General features: G+C 47.1%; 3 protein-coding genes across 9 annotated transcripts; 1 reads left to right on the plus strand and 2 right to left on the minus strand.

The window, feature by feature from the left end:
- The first annotated feature begins 239 nt into the window (after positions 1-239).
- LOC108154099 (tensin) lies at positions 240-4,970 on the plus strand. The gene is made up of 2 exons (XM_017284220.2): positions 240-2,491; positions 4,222-4,970. The coding sequence occupies exon 1, from the start codon at positions 267-269 to the stop codon at positions 2,424-2,426; it is 2,160 nt and encodes a 719-aa protein (XP_017139709.1). The 5' UTR covers positions 240-266; the 3' UTR covers positions 2,427-2,491; positions 4,222-4,970.
- A 1,089-nt stretch (positions 4,971-6,059) lies between these two features.
- On the minus strand, positions 6,060-17,759 carry LOC108154094 (F-BAR domain only protein 2). Of its 5 annotated transcripts, none has more exons than XM_033388730.1 (13): positions 17,671-17,759; positions 11,946-12,312; positions 11,321-11,887; positions 11,059-11,254; positions 10,570-10,989; positions 9,508-9,750; positions 8,863-8,968; positions 8,442-8,797; positions 8,208-8,380; positions 7,412-8,145; positions 7,006-7,341; positions 6,713-6,942; positions 6,060-6,643 (listed from the first exon to the last, which is right to left on the minus strand). In XM_033388730.1, the coding sequence occupies exons 2-13, from the start codon at positions 11,973-11,975 to the stop codon at positions 6,546-6,548; spliced, it is 3,489 nt and encodes a 1,162-aa protein (XP_033244621.1). In that variant the 5' UTR covers positions 11,976-12,312; positions 17,671-17,759; the 3' UTR covers positions 6,060-6,545. The 5 variants fall into 5 exon arrangements, with proteins under 5 accessions (XP_033244621.1, XP_017139700.1, XP_017139701.1 ...); XM_017284211.1 differs by having other exon boundaries at positions 10,399-10,989; XM_017284212.2 differs by having other exon boundaries at positions 10,399-10,989; positions 17,665-17,754.
- On the minus strand, positions 12,993-17,759 carry LOC108154097 (lysine-specific demethylase 3B). Of its 3 annotated transcripts, none has more exons than XM_017284216.2 (2): positions 17,671-17,759; positions 12,993-15,793 (listed from the first exon to the last, which is right to left on the minus strand). In XM_017284216.2, the coding sequence occupies exon 2, from the start codon at positions 15,773-15,775 to the stop codon at positions 13,169-13,171; it is 2,607 nt and encodes an 868-aa protein (XP_017139705.1). In that variant the 5' UTR covers positions 15,776-15,793; positions 17,671-17,759; the 3' UTR covers positions 12,993-13,168. The 3 variants fall into 3 exon arrangements, with proteins under 3 accessions (XP_017139705.1, XP_017139706.1, XP_033244622.1); XM_017284217.2 differs by having other exon boundaries at positions 17,665-17,752; XM_033388731.1 differs by lacking the exon at positions 17,671-17,759 and adding an exon at positions 17,145-17,230.
- Positions 17,760-17,814: the final 55 nt, after the last annotated feature.

A 17,814-nucleotide genomic window follows, 5' to 3' on the forward strand; every position in this document is an offset into this window, starting at 1 on the left:
TATTTTTGTTGGCCGCGTCTTGGACGGACCGAGAGAGACACAGAGATACACAGAGAGCGCGCATAGCGCCATGGGAGCGAGAGCGAGAGAGCGTAAAAAGCGCCAAGAGCGAACGCCAACGCTGACTTTACATTTTGTTGTGTCTTCTGCTGGTGTTGCTGTTGTTGGTATTGCTGCCGCTGCCGCTGCCGCTGCCACCATAGAGTATCTGTATCTGTGTTTCTGACGAAGCTAAATTTTTTCAGTCAGTTCGAATTCGCGAAACAATGCGGTCGCCGTACGAAGATAGTGCTGCCGTATCGACGGACCACAAATACCAATACAGCAGCGCCAATCATAATAATAATAATTACTATAAAAACTATAATGTGAACGGCAATGGCAATGGAAATGGGAATGGGAGTTTGAATGGGAATGGAAATGGAAATGGCATACCTTATCACGCGCGCGAGAACTCTCTGCCATTCAGCTATGGAATTGCCAAAACGTCGACACCGTTGCGCAAAACACCGACACCGACGCGAGCGGATAGTTTCCTAGACTTTGATTTCGGCAGCCATAAAAATAGTAATACTAATAACAATAATACCAATGATATGATAAAGCCCCAACCTCGGCTGACGAGCCCTTTGCTGGTGCGCAAAACACTTGGGAACGGAACGAATACTACACCAAACGCGGCGGCGAGCACCAACACCATAGCCAATACGTACCACTACAGGTCGGGGAGCACGACGCCAACGCCATTGAGAGATGACTTCGAGCAGCTGCTGCGGGAGAGGCGCGATAAGGTGTTTAGCGAGTACCGTGAAAGGGACGGCAGGGAGAGAGTGCCGCCCACTCCGCCGCAGCGCCACTATTACCCCAGCCCCAACGGGCAGGGAAATGGCTATGGAAACGGCTATGGCAGTGGAAACGGATATCGGAGCAGTCATTCCAACGGGCAGGCCAGCAAGTACAACTACGATTTCGAGTTCAATCTCCACCTGGATGACCTGAGTCCCGAGCGTAGCTCTCTGCCAGCCCCGGCGCCCTACAATACGCGCACCATTCAGTTCGAGGATCAGCGGCGCGAGCACAGACACGATCAGGATGTGCCAGATGGCGTGGTGAACCGCCGCTTGGCATCCACAGCTGTGGAACGCAATTATCACACAATTAACAGCATGGAACGACCTCCATTGGAGGCGACATACAAACGACAGTTGGAGCCGCAACTGCAACTGGGTGCTGTTTATGGTCAGAGCAACCTGGAGACACTCACGCGCACTCGTCGCGAGGTGTCCACAGCCACCGCCACAGGCAGCTCCACATCGCCATTGCCATCGGCATCATCGCCCATCTATGCCACCAGCACAAAGAGAGTGAACAACCCAAATACCAATGGCTATGTCTATGGCCAGACGACGCCTAGTCCCACAAGCAGACCAGAAACGCCAGCCTTTCCGGTCACTCCTCGGACGCCATTTGGGGGTACGGCTGGTACGGCGCTCACCCAGTTGGGAGCCGAATCCATCTACCAGACAGCTCCCAGGCAGCAACAGCAGCAGCGCCTCAGCTCGCCACAAGAGCAGGCACTTTCGCCCATGGAGGTGGCCGCCGACTCTGTGCGATTCGCCCGCAGCTCCGCCAAGTTTTGGTACAAGGCCAACCTGTCACGGGAGGATGCTATTGCTCTGCTGGCCTCTGCACAGCCCGGAACCTTCTTGGTGCGCGACTCGACCACGTACAAGAATGCCTATGGCCTGGTGGTAAGGGTTGCTCAGCCGCCGGCTGGTTCCCAGGAGTTGGTGCGCCACTTTCTCATCGAGCCCACTAGGGGGGGCGTGCGGCTTAAGGGCTGTGACAACGAGCCGGTCTTCACCTCGCTATCGGCCCTGGTGTTCGAGCATTCCATCAACCGGTTGGCTCTACCCTGCCTTCTGCGCCTTCCTGAAGAAGATATAGTGCCGGGATTGGTGGCAACACCAGCCCAGCAGCATCTGCTTACCCATGGGGCTGCCACCAATGTTCTGTGGCTCTATTCCTCCGACACGGAGTCGCTGACCGGAAACGAAGCCATCCGAAAGGCTATTCGGCTGATGTACGCACAGCAGAAGCTGCCCGAGCCCACTGAAGTCCATTTCAAAGTCACGTCCCAGGGCATCACCTTAACGGACAACACCCGCAAGAAGTTCTTCCGAAAGCACTACACGGCGGACGTAATCTCCCACTGCGCCATTGACCCCGAGAGCCGGATGTGGACCAGCGAGGGGCAGACGGAGAAGAAGACCATCTTCGCCTTCGTGGCGCGTCGCTCGCACAGCTCCAAGGATAACCAGTGCCATGTGTTCTGTGATCTGTCCGTCAGCCAGCCGGCGGCGGCGATTGTATCCTTCGCCAATCGCACGCTTCCCACCGAAAAGCTGCGCAACTATGTCCTATAGAGTGGGGCGTGGCAGACAGCAGGAACACTCTACAGAGGAACCCAACACACACATAGCCGACACAGGTAAGATGATTGCTGGGGGCGCAGTTTTGTTGGCCATAAAAGAGCATTATATGATGGGTGTGTGCCGGCCTTGGGAGTCGTGACTGTCGAGAACAGTAGTTATTCGAAACGGTGAACCAATTAAGTATTTTCGGATTTCCTCGTCCCTTCGCCAAAGCACTGCTTGTTTTTAAGCCTCTGAAATATAAATTAAAAGAAACAAACCTCTACGATCCATTGAAGATACTTTGGCTCAAATAAAGTTTGAAGATTCTAAATTCATAAGCGGGGGTTGGGATTGGTTTGCCTTGGATACGTATGGACAACAATCCAACAAATTTGATCCATTTGTGGGTTGAGCTTTTGTTGCGCTACCGAGAACTATCCGTATATGCAAATTTAATTCTTACCAGGCACCCACTGTATCCATTCAATCATTCTCCGCTCAAAACGGAAAACTATTAAAAACGTTTCAGTTTCTTGGGCCCTTCCGTTCGGTCGTCTTCGTTCATTTGTTTACTTTACATAATGCCTCGAACTTTGTTTGTTTGTTTAACGGTTTCCATATACTGCTGTGCACACATTCTCGTATGGGTATAGATAAAGATATACCTACGTTCATACATATGTATCCATAGATACTTTCATATGTATAGATAGAAGCATTTGGCTAACGTTTCTGACTATACATTTTTGCGCAACGGAAGTTTCTGTCATGAGTCAGTCGTCTATAAATGATTGAGAATTCCAATCGAAGAGTTTTTTCTAAATTCTGGAGAGCCACACCTACATGCATTCCAAATATTTTATGTGTATTTATTTGGAGTATTTATTTTGATTTGATTAATTTCCCCATTTCAAGGCCTACTGCTGAGGTCGCCTGATAAGAACAGAACGCTTAACTGTGCATTGCCATGCCATGCTACTAGTATGCGGAGATATTTTTGTGTCACTCATTTTCGTTGAGTGGTTTATCAGTCGGCTGGGCGATCGATCCAGTAGTGCCGCACATTTGTCTGGAAATAACGTCTGGAGGTGGTTGATTTGTCTGGAGGTGGGGTTTGACTATGGAGAAAAATATCGTTCATGAGGAAAACTATGTTTATTCTACACACATTCTAGATCGCTGGCTCGTTTCCACCTTGAATTTTTGTGGAATTTTTCGCTCGAACTATAAAGAGAAAATATGCAAATAAACAGCCCAGCCGTTCATAGAAATCGATTTTACGTGTGTAGCACAAAAGTTTAAATTAATTCATTCGAACCGGCGGGCGTCAAGTGCGCATTTCTAGCAAAACCTCAGCCAAATAAATATTTATTCCAGGCGCGTTTGAGTTTATTTTGTTAGCATTTGCTGCTACCCTCTACCTTTCCTGATAAAAGTTACCGTAAATACAACTTTAAAAATAAAATAATATTAATATTTATAGATACGTCTTTTATATAGAGTTGGAATGTATTTATCCTCTGTGTATCCAACAGATGTGCAAAATCAGTATATGTACCTCTTAAGTGCGAGTGAATGGGGAAAATGTTAGCTCTCCGTCTCTGCCGGACTGTCTGAATTGAGGCCTGGGGGCCCCATTGGTTGTTCTATCGATCAAGTGATCTATTTGATCTGCAATTAAGCAATTAAACATGCACAATAGTGCTTATAGAGTACATTGAAATTTATGACCTTGTTGTTTGCAATTTAAAACATATTTCCTCTTTCATTTCACTCACTCTCTCTCTCTCTCTCTCTCTTGCAGGCAAATCAAATTTGAGTCTGCAATGCAGTACAGTAAAGGCCAGTTGTAAGATCTACTACTAAATCTGTTTACGAAATGTGTCGCCTTGCGATATGGAGGTTTAACTGCGAATATGTTAACAGCAATGATGTCAGCTTTAGTTTATTTAGAGACGCACACACACCGCACCGCACCGCACCGCACACCGGCAATCGACCATATTTTTATGGCAGAGCTAAAACGAATATTCGAATGTACACATGTGTATTATCATCATGAATTGACTAAATGCACGGTGGGACAAGAGCGTAAACGTCAGAGAATATTTTCGGAAATTCCCCTTCATATCGGTTTATATATCCAAAGTATAGACCTCTGAATGAAGTTTTTTGTGAATTATATAATGAAAGAACAGCTCTGTATTAGGGCAAAAACGCTGTACCCATAAAATGTGGGTGTGTATTTCTTCATCGCTATGGCTACAGAGGGTGCGTGCTTGTCAGACGAAACGAATTAAACTTATCCAGCTAATAATTTTAAAATGATTAACCTTAAGTAAGAAACTTGTTGAATAAACTCAGTTTAGGGCTAAAGAAACCTTTAATACAAATCAAAGTGCAAGCCGTAAGAAACCCAGCTTGTCACCCAATTAATTTATACCAGTAATATCTACAAATAAATATAATTCTAGTACATGATGTATGTGTATGTATTAAGCTCTACTAATGCAGTCAATCTAAATAAAGTGCAATGTTGTTAAACAAAATTAATGGCATATTACTCTTTCCTTCTTTCCTTTCCTCCAGCATCTGGTAATAGTTTGTTATCTAATTGAAAATACAGACACTGCGTTATATGCATTTTAAGCGCTTCAGGCGACTGTAAATGACATACATCAAACAAACAAATAGGCGAACTGTTGCTTTTGTTAAACAATTAATTGTTTTATATTCATACAGCGCTATAGTAGTACGCTATGGGTATGTAGACATACATATATAGAGTCTGCTCCAACTTTTGCACACAACAATTGTTTTGTAATTTAATCTTATCGTGTGACAAGAGATGTTAATGTATAGCACACACACGATTATTGTATATGGTATATATGGTTAGGCGCAACAAAACAAAATTGTGGAGCACTCTTCCCATCTACAAAGAGAGCATCATCATCATCATCGCATCCCGAAGTGCCTCGTTTTATGAGTAAATGCAATTTATTCAGGCATCCACTGAAGCAGCCACAACAACAACCGAACCCTCCCTGGCTATAGAGCAGCAGCCCCAAGTCAAGTGTGCCAAGCAAAGCCAAGTGAAATGAAAAGGCGTCCGACGACTCGACCTTGAGATCAATTTGTTAAAGAGTGACGTCATCGCCTTCGTATTTCAGAACAGCGTCGCGACGCGACGCGACGAACGACAGCAGCTGTTGCTTTCATGCTATCCTATCCGAAATTCTTACAAAAGTTTACACATACAATTTGAGGCTAATGCCTCGCAGATTTGTGTTTTATGTGCACCCACAATTAATTGATCGGATTCCGTTCTTCCAAGCAGCCATTTGTGGTACGCGCTCTTCTACATTTTATTTGACTTTTTATTCTATTCCGAACTGATTGCTAATTTCATATATGTATACATATCAGACGCACATATGTATGTTTGTACATGCTTATACATATATGTACCATTTGTCACGAGCCAGAGAAGCCGAAACCTGTTTCGTCATATTCATTGCCTAAATTTGATAATTAATTGATCGACAAAGAAACAGCAGTCGTTCGTTTCGACAAAGACAAAGTCCGCAGAGCGAAGTTCATGTCGTATCCCCCCCCCCCTCCCAATAAAATCTCTCCAAATGAGACGCAATGCAGGTTTTGTATCTTAAATTTAATACATTTGGATTTGGTTGTGTTGTTTGTGTGTGTGGTGTGTGTGTGAGTGTGTGTGTGTGTACAAAAGTGAACATAAAATCAACGTTCTGTGTGATTAGATATCTACATACATCTACGTTTACATACATCGTATTCAGTTAAACATAATAAATACATAAATTTCAATATATACTCGAACTTGTATATATGTATAACAAATAATACCTTCCAGATCGGAACCATTTCCACTTCCAGATAGATTCAACATTACGCGTGAAACAGAACATAATGAAAAGCTCACAAGAAAACTCGAGAGGCGCAACGCTACTGTGATAAGTGTTCGTTTGTGTGGGTGTTTTTGTGTTGCTTTAGTTTAGTTACAAAATTTCTCTATGTTTTCACGAGCCTATTGCCATATTGCCATTTTTCATTCCCGCACGATGTCATGTCGATATTGAATTTGGGGAAAAACTAATTTGATTTTGCCGAATACGGACTTGTAGAGCCCACCGATGGGGGTGTGGGTGTCGCTCCACTACGTATACCATCGCCCTCGCACACATATTTTCCTGTAATCCGATAGAGAAAGAACAAATGTTATATCTTAAACATTCATCATCATTCGCTTAAAAACTTACCAGAAACAAAGCGCCGCTTGACCAACGATAAGCGATATCCACTCCCCTGGAGCTCGAACTCGATGCCCGACAGAGTGGTGCCCTCGCAGTTGAACTGAGTGGCCAACAGGGCTGGTGTTGAGGGACCATCGTTGAGCTCAAGGCGAGCTCTCAACGTACCGACCCCACCGTCCTGGGAGTTCTGCGATATGTCCGTAAAGTTCCATACCAAACGATTTGATTCGCCCAACCTAACAACACAATATAAAATAACCCGAGTTGTGGGATTTGCGGATGAGAGCGGTCTTGCTTACCACGCAGAATGGGGTTTGGACTGCACATTACGCACAGAGCCATTGACGGGCACGGACAACGTGACGTTCAGGAGAGGCGAGGCACTGGCCATGGCATGGTTATTGTACTTGTAGTCTACCTTCAGGGCTGTATAGCTGGACTCGCACTTCCAGTAGCTCACCAGCTGGAAGGGACACGAGCTGGCCCCCGGCTTGGTTCGCACTTGGTACTTGAGTATGTCCACATTGAAATAGGAGGCCGTGGGGTTGTTCTCCGCCTGCCTTCGCAGAAGGGCCGTCAACGCTCCCATATTAAACTCTAGCATGGTGCTCAATGCGCTCGACTGCTGTCGATCTCTGGGAGGAGGAGAATAAACGATGTTGAAACAGGAACGTAGCATGAAGAAAAAACGCAATGGATACTCACATTTGCACCAGTTTCCCATTGGGAACAAGATTCTCAAGATTCTGTACATGCTTAATGCGAAAACCCAGCTTGGCTGGATTGGGATTATTGGCTAACAGGCCGGCAATGCCGGCTGGGAATGATAGCATCATATCACCGGACACCTTCACCTGGCACCGCGACTCATCACTGCCCCGGAAGTAGGCATGTATAATCTCATGGAAGGCCACCGCCAGCGGTATTGTGTCCGAGATACCAATTGTCAGCGGAGATGGGCCCCGGGAGGAGCCCACTCCCCCAATGGCCGTGCGGAACTCCAGGCTGCCAATGCTCTCGGCTCGATTCATCGGAGCTCCCGTGACGGGAGCCGGAGACATACGTCCGCGTCCAGGGGCCGTGTTCGTAGCGGCTGGTCCAATTGCAATCATATCGGAGCGACGGGAAGGCGGACGTGGTATGGCTATGCTTCCACCCGCGGACGTTGGTGTTGGTATCTGGCGTCCCCCTGGCTTGCCCAGGGTGGCCGATGCCGGGGCAGACATGCTCATGTCGCCAAGCTCCGAGAAGATATCTCCCAGATCCGCATATCGATTGTTGCTGGCATTGTTTGCGTTGTTGTTCGACAACGTGGGACTCTGCAGCGGTGCGTAAGGATGCACGCTGGCCGTGGGCGTTGAAGCATTCGAAATCTCGGGAGATTGCTGCCGCGAGGCCGGAGCACCTCGCGCCCCCTGCTGCAGCTGTTGGCTGTGATGCTGTTATAATGGAGGTATATTGATTAGAGAGTCATCTGGAATAGAGAGTGGGCACAACTCACTGAAAAAACTCCAGTTGGAGACAGGGAAATGTTCTCGACGGTGGCCCGCAGCTCATCAACGCTTGCCGACATCGGCGCCTGGCCGTTGTTCAGAGGCTTGATCTTCACATGAATCCGCCGCTCCTGCTTGTCATTATCAGAGTCCGTATCCGAGTCGGAATAGAAACTGCCAGCTAAACGGGTTTTAATCATTAGTATTTGTTTTTGCAAGGTAACATTACTTGAAATTCTTACACTTATCTTGGCCCTCCTCCCAGGCGATCTCTTTGGCCGGCTGTATGCTGAAGCCCTCCTCATCCACCTCGTAGCCAGTCCCAGTTCCAGTAGCGCTCGAGCCCCCCGCAGGAGCTGTGGTCGAAGCCGACGTAGTAAGAGCCGCTCCCGCATTTGGTAGGCTGCCGCCACTCGCCCCGGCAACTCCTCCACTGCCACCCATGCTGCTGGCCCCAGCCGAGTCCACGCTGCCCTGTGCGGAGGTCACAGACAAGGCTGCCAATCCACCGCCAGCGCTGCTGCCACTGGAGTTCTGTGTCTTCATGCTGCGTCCGTGATCATCGTAGTCGAGCAGGGTGTTATTGGCCCTATCCACGCTGGCAGAGCGAGAGTTAGAAGAGTGTTAGCAAAGAAATGAGGTCGATTTTATCTGGCTCCCTACCTGGTCAGACGCTCTTCCTGTATGTGCTCGGCGGCCTCGTTGTCTTTCTTCTTTTTGGATTTTTTAGTTTTCGTCTTGTCACGGCGACTCCTTAAGATGCCCGACACTGCCAGCGAGATTTGGATTATAATTTTTGTTAGCTATGAGATGACTTAGGATAAGGCAAGCTACAGGCTAATAGAACACATATTAAATACATAATTGAGGGGAGCATAGTGGAGAAGAATATGCCCCACTCGACAATGAAAAACAAATACTTTCGAGATATTTCAGGACACACTCGAAACTTTACGCAAATGGTTAGTTCTTATAGAATAGTTTATAGTTTACATCGGAATCTTAAATGCAACTATTTCCTCGGAACTCGTGACTCAAACACCGCCGTAAAGTGCTCAAAATGGTTTGGATGTTAATCAGGTATGAGGGTACAAGCTGGTGCACACAGAAAAGCCTTTGAAATTGTACATATTTAACCTAAGCTTAAAGCATGCGTTTCGGATGGATGGTACAGGTACAGCTACAGGTACCGGGTAAAAGGGTACAGGGTGTACAGGATCTTAGTGGACAGGGCAAGGGCAGGGCAGGTCTGGGCAGGGCTGGGCAGGAGCAGGACGGGTTCAATCACTTTCATTGAGATAAATTTACCCTGAGAGTTTGATGTGAATATATTTAAAAGTGACGTTGCACGTCTGGACGTTGTCGTTGTGGTGGCTGCTGTCGTTGCTGCTGCTGTGGTGGCGTTTCCTGCTGCCGCTGTCTGTTGGAGATGTTCTTGCTCATTTAATGATTTCGATAATTGCTGCTCGCTTGTCGTTGCATTCAGTATTTGCTTTTTGCCGCCAGCTGCACTGGCAGTTGGTGTTAAGGCCTCGGCCGGCTGTTGCTGATCTAAAGTTTTTGATTTTGATTAGTCGATCAGTGCATGGTATGGATGATGGGTTTTGATTTGGGGTGAACGATGATATAGAGACGATGGTTGATGATGGAGGTTGTAGACAAAGAGAAGAGAAGCATAGAGAACAGATGGCGATAGTTAGATAGACTCTTGGGCGTTCATGTGATGCGGGGTGTGCTTGTGTGTATATTTGTGTGCATGTTCATAGGTAGTCCCTTAGTCTCTAATGTATTTGGTTGATTGATTGGCTGGTGTTTGAGTGTACCTTTGCATAGATTGATTGATAGAAAGGAAGTAACTAAAAATAAAAAAGGAATCTATAAGCTGTAGATATAAATGAAGGACAGATGGACTGGGAAAAGTTCAAATACAGATTAATTTACAACATTTAGATCAAGAAATGGAACCAACAGTAAAAACCAAGTACAAGAAAATTGGAATAAATGAATATTGAAGCATGACTGAACAAAGGTTACTCCGGTATTACGCCCAGTGTCACGTACATAAATAGTTTTAGGCACAGATGTGAAACATATTACAAACAGATCAAACAGTATAGAAATAATGCATATAATCGAAGAACTACAATCATAAGCAACAAAAACAAAATAAAAAGTAAAACAAAATCAAAGAGAATGAACCTTGATTGCTATTGTCCTCAGAGATAGGAGAGTTTTTGGTGATATTGGTGGTGAGATTATTCGTGCCAGTTGTTGCTGTGTTGCTACTGTTCGTTGCTGTAGTTGTGGTGGTTGTGTTGGTGGTATTGTTGTTGTTGGTGGTGCTGTTGATGCTTCCACTGCCACTCATACCGAATGTTCCAGCGCCCGTCGGAGGCTGAGGCTGCTGTTTTGCTGTGGTCATGAACCACGAGCGCAAGCTCTTCACCGTAGAGGTGGCCCCGCCAGCTGTCTGTGGCTGGCCCACCACAGAAATGTCTGGGGAAGTGGGACGCGGCGACGCCAGTGAGCCGGCTCCGGCCCCGAGTGTGGCGTCCTCGGCATAAGGAATACTGCCGCTGGCCGCACTGCCACTGCCCAAAGAGATGGCAGCCAGCGCATCTCCTCGCTGATCCATGGACACAATGCTGCCAGAAGCGGCTGCTCCACTGCCAGACCGGAGAGCTGCTTGAATACTGGTGGCTGAGTTCGAGTTGGATGCGGTGGCAGAGGCTTGCGGCTGTTGCAGCCGGGATCCACTTGAGAGAGCAATACATTCTAGTTCAGGCATTTCTGTCAGATACAAGACGTATGAGAGATATAAGAGATATGATTATATTGGGATGCTGAAGCTGGTCTTACCTGGCTTCTCCAGGCCCGTATACTTGTTGAGTACAAACTGTTCCAACAGTTTGTCCACAGACATGTCCACAAACTGGCGCTTAAAGTCGGAGTGCACTTGCCCCACCATGTCATGATTGTTTTGCAGCATTTCCAAATAGGTGGACAGAAACTCTTTCATTTGCCGCAGATGAACTTCCTCGATCTCTTGGAAACGCTGAAAGGAGAAACTGTTAGCCAGAAAACAGGAAGACAGAAATACAGGAAGGAGGGTCGCCTTTACCTTGCAGGTCTGCGTCATGCGTCGCTCAAATTCGTTTTTAATGGGATTATGCTTGTCCAACAGCGACTTGTAGTCCTCGTGCAGTTTCTTCAGTTTGCTCTCCAGCTTCTCTGCATCCTTGTGTGAGCCATTATCCTTCCGCAGCTTCTCCAGCTCCAGGACCTTGCTGGCATAGAGATCGCGCAACTTCTGCACCGCCACCGTCGACGTTTGGATCGCCTGAACACACTCCAGGGTCTGCGACTCCTCCTCCTTGACGGTCTTGTGCTTCTTGTGCAGCTCATCGGCATACTTGGCCACGTCCTTGACCAGCTCCGTCAGCTTCTGCACCATTTGCATGTGAAGGGTGGAGAGCTTCTCGGCAGAGGTGCGCAGTATTGTCCAGACCGGGGCAAAGGTGCTGTTCAATGTCCCAGTGCTGGCCTTGTGCGCCAGCTTGGACATCATCTTCGAGTTCTGCTCCTCAATGTTGGACTTCTCGCGCAGGAACTCGGACAGCTCCTTGCTGGCCACCAGGCCAAATTTCATGTTGTGATATAGAACATCGAACCCATTGTTCTTCTCGCCCTGTAAACGTGATAAAGTTGATCAGAGGTTCTTCAAGTTGCTGAGGCCTGAGGCATACCCAAAAGTAATCATTGAAATCCACCGTCATCTTGTCTGTCGGAATGCTTTCCGTCACTTGTACTTCTTAAACTTTAGTTTACTATTATTTCCTTCTCCCCTCAGTCTTCGTAAAGGCTTGGCTTGATTGCTTTCTAATTGACTTTGAAGTTGCAGCAGCGGCAGCTCCCTAGTGGCTATTACTCATGTGCAGCACCATGAACGGATGTTGCTGGTAGTGTTTGTCTGATCCTGGCCCTGGGCAGGAGTCCACATCAGCAGTTTCTGTTTCCGTTCCCGTTGCGTCTTCAACATGCATGGGCACTGGTCTTCATGCGATGCTGATGCTCTCTACATGGACGTTCCCACTCTTGCTTTCCACAGTCACTCTAAAATAAAATGAAGTAGATCTTTAGTTGTAGGTGATTGGTTCCTTTTCTCTAAAATCTATTAAAATTTGGAAAAAATTAGAAAACTTTGGAAAAACAAATTTGCGTTTCAAAAATGTCTTTACCAAACACGTCTGATTGCATTGATAGGTTACAAAATACGAACACATTTCTCCTTAAAAAATGTAATCTCCTTAAATTTCCACAAAAAGGGAATTCCCCTAAATTTTTGCTCTCTAAAAATGGTTTGACCAGTAAATTACATACTATATTTGAGCATCCCAGAAGATTAATATACATACGTAAGAAATGACACAGACTGACAAACTTCAGATAAACCTCTTTTTATAACTCAGAGAAAGACATAGCTGTATCGAGTTGCCTTTTGATGCTGATTTAATATACTTTATACTTTATGAGGTCGGAAGCGCTTCCTTCTGTGTGTTACACAGATCCACCGCAAAACATACATAAATCCTTCGTATCGTTTAGACAAATTAAAAATTTGAAAAAAGCTCAACTTTATTCTTATTTATATTCATGCAAAGTTTGGAAGTCGCTATCATTAATTTAATAGATCCAAAATATTGTGCATTGGAGTAAGGTTGTAATCGTTCATTTTAGTGTTTCTTTTGTCACTATAGTCCATAAAAGGAGATTCAATAAATAAAATAATAATATATTTGGGTTGATTATATTTATTGAATGCAAATCTTAAACTTTAAGTTGACAACAGACAAGTACAGAATTTTTTGAGACACTTACTGAATAAAGTTCAATTCTCTTGATTGCCATATTTACTGAATTAAACTTTAAATCTTAAGCTTAAAAAAAATGTAAATGATGATGGAGAAATCTAATCTCCCTGTAGCTTGGACATTTCCACTTCAATGCGTTCGTCCAGTGCCCGCGTCAAGATGTGGCAGCAGTCCTTGATGGCATGGTAAATAATATTCTTGATCTGCAACTTGTCCTCGTGGTTGGTGTGCGAGTGCGAGAGGCGTCGGAACTCGTGCGTTAGATGATAGCAGTGAGTGATGTTCTCCGGCGAGACAAAGTCCTCGGCCACCTTGATGCAGTTGTGCAGGTTCTGGACCTGGTGCGGGGCCCCAGCGGGTATGAAGACAGCATCCCCCAAGCACTGCACAATGGGATGACCCTCCACGCCGTATTCCTTGAACAAACGGGCCCGCAACTTGTCGTCCAGATACCAGTTCTGATCGTGTATCGGATCATGATCGGGCTCCAACCGGAAGCCGTTCTCCAATGTGACGCGATTAAGTAGATCGCGGATTTTGTCGGCATCGCGAGCCGGGAAGATGTGCCACAGCGCTCCGGGAAGTACCTCGCTAGACTGGCACCGGGCCCGCGTGATATAATCGCATCCGCCCATGGCAATGGCTCGCTGAGTGGCCGCCAACTGGGGTTTGCTATCCTCGTCCTGGGGTATTCCCACATAGACCATTATGTTGACGGCATCCGAGATGTCCAGATGGAGGTTGGTCGTTCCCTTGTCGGGATGAAGCGCCGATCCATACGCATTGTACATCTTGGGCCCAAGATCGGGCGGCACAAACATCTTCGGCAGGCAGCTGGCAATGTTCAGATTTCCCGTTCGCAGCGTGTACTCCGGCATGGGCAGCCCCTGCATGAGATCCGCAAACCGAGTGGGCAGAATCTCGGCAAAATCATCGCCCGGCGGCCAGTCCTTCAACTTTAGCAGCATGGGCTTTCCATTGGAGTCCAGTAGACGCTTGCTCATGCACTGGAATCCCTCCCAGAAGTGCCGCATGGGCTGATTGGGCACCAGGTTGCCATTGAGGCAGTTGATCAAATCGTTTGGCTTGTCGCCAAAGTCCCGACAGAAGGCCTCCGGACGCCACAGATCCAGGTTCAATGAGCGAGCCACCTCTGAGATCATCACGGGCTGGCCACACTTCCATACCTCCTGATAGAGCACACGATTGTCCGGATGCATTGCATCCGTGAGCCTCAAGAGCTTGCCATCGCACAGCCATTCGTGGGGCACGCCCGGGGCCAGCTGTGTGGAATGGGCCAGGGTCATGGCTCTCGGAGGCAGAAACCTCCTCAGACCGGCCAGACCCTTTCGCAGAAAATTTATGTGCTTGAAGTTATCAAACGCACTCGTGATTGGATCCTTTCCGAGGGTCTCTTTGGTCCAAACCCGACCCGGGACGTAGTCTATGCCCCGTTCCCGGGCGAATTCGAGCTTCTTGGAGTGCAGCTGCTCCAGCCTCTGCTGCTGGTGCAGTTTCTGCTCGGTGGCCAGCGAGGAGAAGCTCGTGTGCTGCTTCAATTGCGACTCCTTGATCATGTCCTGTATGAAGTCATTCAACTGGGGGTCCTTTACCTCCTGCTTGCTGAGCAGGCAGCCGCAGACCTGGGGCACCTGCCACAGGGTGCGCACCTCGTGCAGCAACCTGCCCAAGACGTTCAGGGCATCACCGGCAATGATCTGCGTCAGCATCAGCTCGGTTATGGCATGCTGCTGCGGACCACTGGGATCGGTGCAGAGCCCCCAGTGGTATTCGTCGCATCCCTTCTGCAGGGACGTCTCCACGCGCCGCAGGCGCTGACCTTCCTTTCTGTCCTTGAAGCAGTCCAGACAGACGCCAAAGCCGCACTTGCAACAGGTCCAGTGATAGTTAAACAACGTGGTGTCGCAGACGTCGCAGATCTCCCGAATGCCCTTTACAGCCTTCTTCCAGGCGATGGTCCCTTCGGAATTCTCGTGCAACTTCAGAGCCTCCGCTTCCTGGCGCCACAGATAGCAAAACTGATCGCCCGCATGAAGGAGTATGTAACGACACACTTGTATGTCCATGAAACCACTGGTGGGTGCCGTCGTACCATCCGGCTGCCAAATGCTGCAGTCCTCCTTTGTGGGCTCGATGTAGGGGTTCGGGAACCCGGCCACACTCAGCTCCCCCTTGCCGCTGTACTGGAGGCGTCGGAATTCGTAGAACCTGCAATAGACATCGTTGTTGGTGGCGTCGCTCTCGCTGGGGGAAGGCGCGTCGTGTCGCTTGCGGCATTCGCGACACTTGGGAACCTCCGCTACCGCTACTGCTGTATCTCCCGTGGGTTGCTGCTGCTGCAACTTAAAGCAGGGCAGGTCCTGTAAAAAGATAGAGCAACTCTCTCGGTACTGCTTATGCCGGAGCTCCTCCTCATCCGTCAACAGTGTTTCTGCTTGACTACTGCTGGAAGGTTTCAGCTCTTGGTCCTGCTTCGGCTTCGCCTCTGGCGTTCCATTTCCACTCTGCGTCTCCAAGCATAGTTTCTTTGTCTTGTTCTCATTCGAAATGTGTATCTCAATAATCGATTTCGGATCCGATCTCATGGACAGACAACTTAAAGGGGATGCCGTGCGCTTGCGGCTTGCGGTGGCAGCAGTTTGAGCAGCAACAGCTGCTGCCGCTGCCAGTTCGTTCTGTGACATTCTGTGTGTATCTCTGGCCTTCGAAAATAAGAAAAAGGAAGGAAGAAAAGAGGGTGGGTTGAGCTTTTCGGTTTCTGTCGGGCCTTCTTTTTCCCCTCTGCACTGGTAATGCTTCTTGAGTGAAGTGGCTGATGCTGCGTGCTCCTCCATGCTCCTCAATGCTCCGTGCTCCCGATCTTCTTTTCTTTTTGTATTTCTTTATCTTGATGTATATTGCTTGCCATCTTGTCTCTTATTGATCTTTTGTCTTCTGTTTAACACTCTCGGCGTGGTTGCAGACTGCAACTGCATATCCGGTAATGTGGCGGACAACTTTCGTTGGCTTTTCTTCTTCAATGCACAAGCACATCTTTCGTGAACGAATCGAGCAGAGAGCTTCAAGAGAATACAGCACAACTACTCACTGCCTCCACATTACCTGGCGCAGCGGAGAGCCTTACTTAATACATAGCATGCATCAGGTTAATATAGATTTTAATTAGCTTGTACTATTATAGACGTTATCCCACATCCCACACACACCGATATACACACATACATGCATACATTTGTATCCAAAAATATATGGTTATTTCGATAGGACGCGGTAATAAACCTCGGTAATAATTTGACTGTCCATTGATCAACTACGCCACAAATTGGGACTGTGGGCGTCGTATACACCCCTTTCTATGCGAGTATATTATACGCACAGTCGACACAGAAATGCAACGGTGGGCAGTCTTTTTGGAGCAGTCAACCACAACGAAAAATGGACCCTTATCAGCGAACCACGATACGAGCATCAATGTGCACACAGTCATGTACGTTCCGAGTCGGGCATCACTCTTTAAGCGTTCACTGTACAACAAAATTTTTCAACTATTTTTTGCTATTTTTAGGAAGAACGTGATAATCAAATTAAAAGCGAATCATAGTCAAAAAGGTTTTCGAATGATATCTGAGGGGCTCTGGGTCTTAACAGCTCTGTTAATGCTAACATGCCAATTTACAGAATCAACAAGTGTCGCTGGGCAGGCAGGCAGACAGAAATTCCGGGCCGACGGATATGGAAGGCAAGTGCCTTCCAATTATATGGTCATATAATTGAGGGGACATTGGGAATTGACCCTGGATGACACAAGAACAGCCGTCCCGTCCCGTCCATATGTACACACGAACGTGTGTACGGTCGGGCGGGTTTGTTTGTGTTTTTGGGCGTTCACCGCAGAGCAGAGCCAGCACAGAAGTCTTACGAAACACGGCGAAAGAGAAATGGGGAAAAACATGAGAAGCGACGACAGAAAACCCTACAAGCGACTCGCTCTCCACACCTCTTCCCCCTTTTGCAAATTGATCAATCAATTCACTTTATGGGCGCTTGCCTGACCTTTTAATTCAATGAAAGCCCGCACTTTATATAACACCACCACTGCAATCAATAAACAGTAGAGAACAATGGAAAACACGCACGACGTGCAGCGAAGTTTAAATTTTTAAATTTACTCAACGCCGTCTGATAACGCCGACTCCAGATAAATATTTGTGTACATTTACTACTATTTTGAGGCGCTGTGCGGTGGCACGGCAGCACTGGCCGATTACTACATCGCTCTAGATTTGTTTTTTTTTCTTCAATGAATTTGTTTTTGCCCCGCCTTTAGGAGGTGCACAGTCCATGATTTAGGTTTGTTAAAGAACAATAATAAGCACTTTGGTCACCAGGAAACGTTTTCGTTGTTGCATTTTTATCAATTTAAATTTGTGTACTGAGCATTACAAACACCATCGCATTACACTACTCACGCACACACACACACACCACATAAAAAACTTGGCGTTCAAAGTGGATAGAACAAACAAGCTATCAACAGCTAATTTATACGCTTTGGAAGGTCATTGCAACTTACACTTACTACTTATTGCATGTTGGGAAACAGTCCGCCATTTCTTTTATAAAACTCTACTCGTGAAAATCAGTACTTTAATAAAGAAATTCGATTTTTCATTTGCACCAGTGACTTATCGGTAAATCGGTATCGGTCTGACGAATGGAATAA

Source organism: Drosophila miranda, chromosome 2 (assembly GCF_003369915.1).
Source record: "Drosophila miranda strain MSH22 chromosome 2, D.miranda_PacBio2.1, whole genome shotgun sequence".
Classification (NCBI taxonomy): domain Eukaryota; kingdom Metazoa; phylum Arthropoda; class Insecta; order Diptera; family Drosophilidae; genus Drosophila; species Drosophila miranda.

Coding starts and splice junctions, on each gene's coding strand:
- LOC108154099 (XM_017284220.2), top strand. CDS start 267: ATGCGGTCGCCGTACGAAGATAGTGCTGCCGTATCGACGGACCACAAA.
- LOC108154094 (XM_017284211.1), bottom strand. CDS start 11,975: ATGACGGTGGATTTCAATGATTACTTTTGG. Junction 11,888..11,945: donor ATTTCAATGATTACTTTTGG/GTATGCCTCAGG, acceptor TCACGTTTACAG/GGCGAGAAGAACAATGGGTT. Junction 8,969..9,507: donor ATTCACATCAAACTCTCAGG/GTAAATTTATCT, acceptor TCTCGCTGGCAG/TGTCGGGCATCTTAAGGAGT.
- LOC108154097 (XM_017284216.2), bottom strand. CDS start 15,775: ATGTCACAGAACGAACTGGCAGCGGCAGCAGCTGTTGCTGCTCAAACT.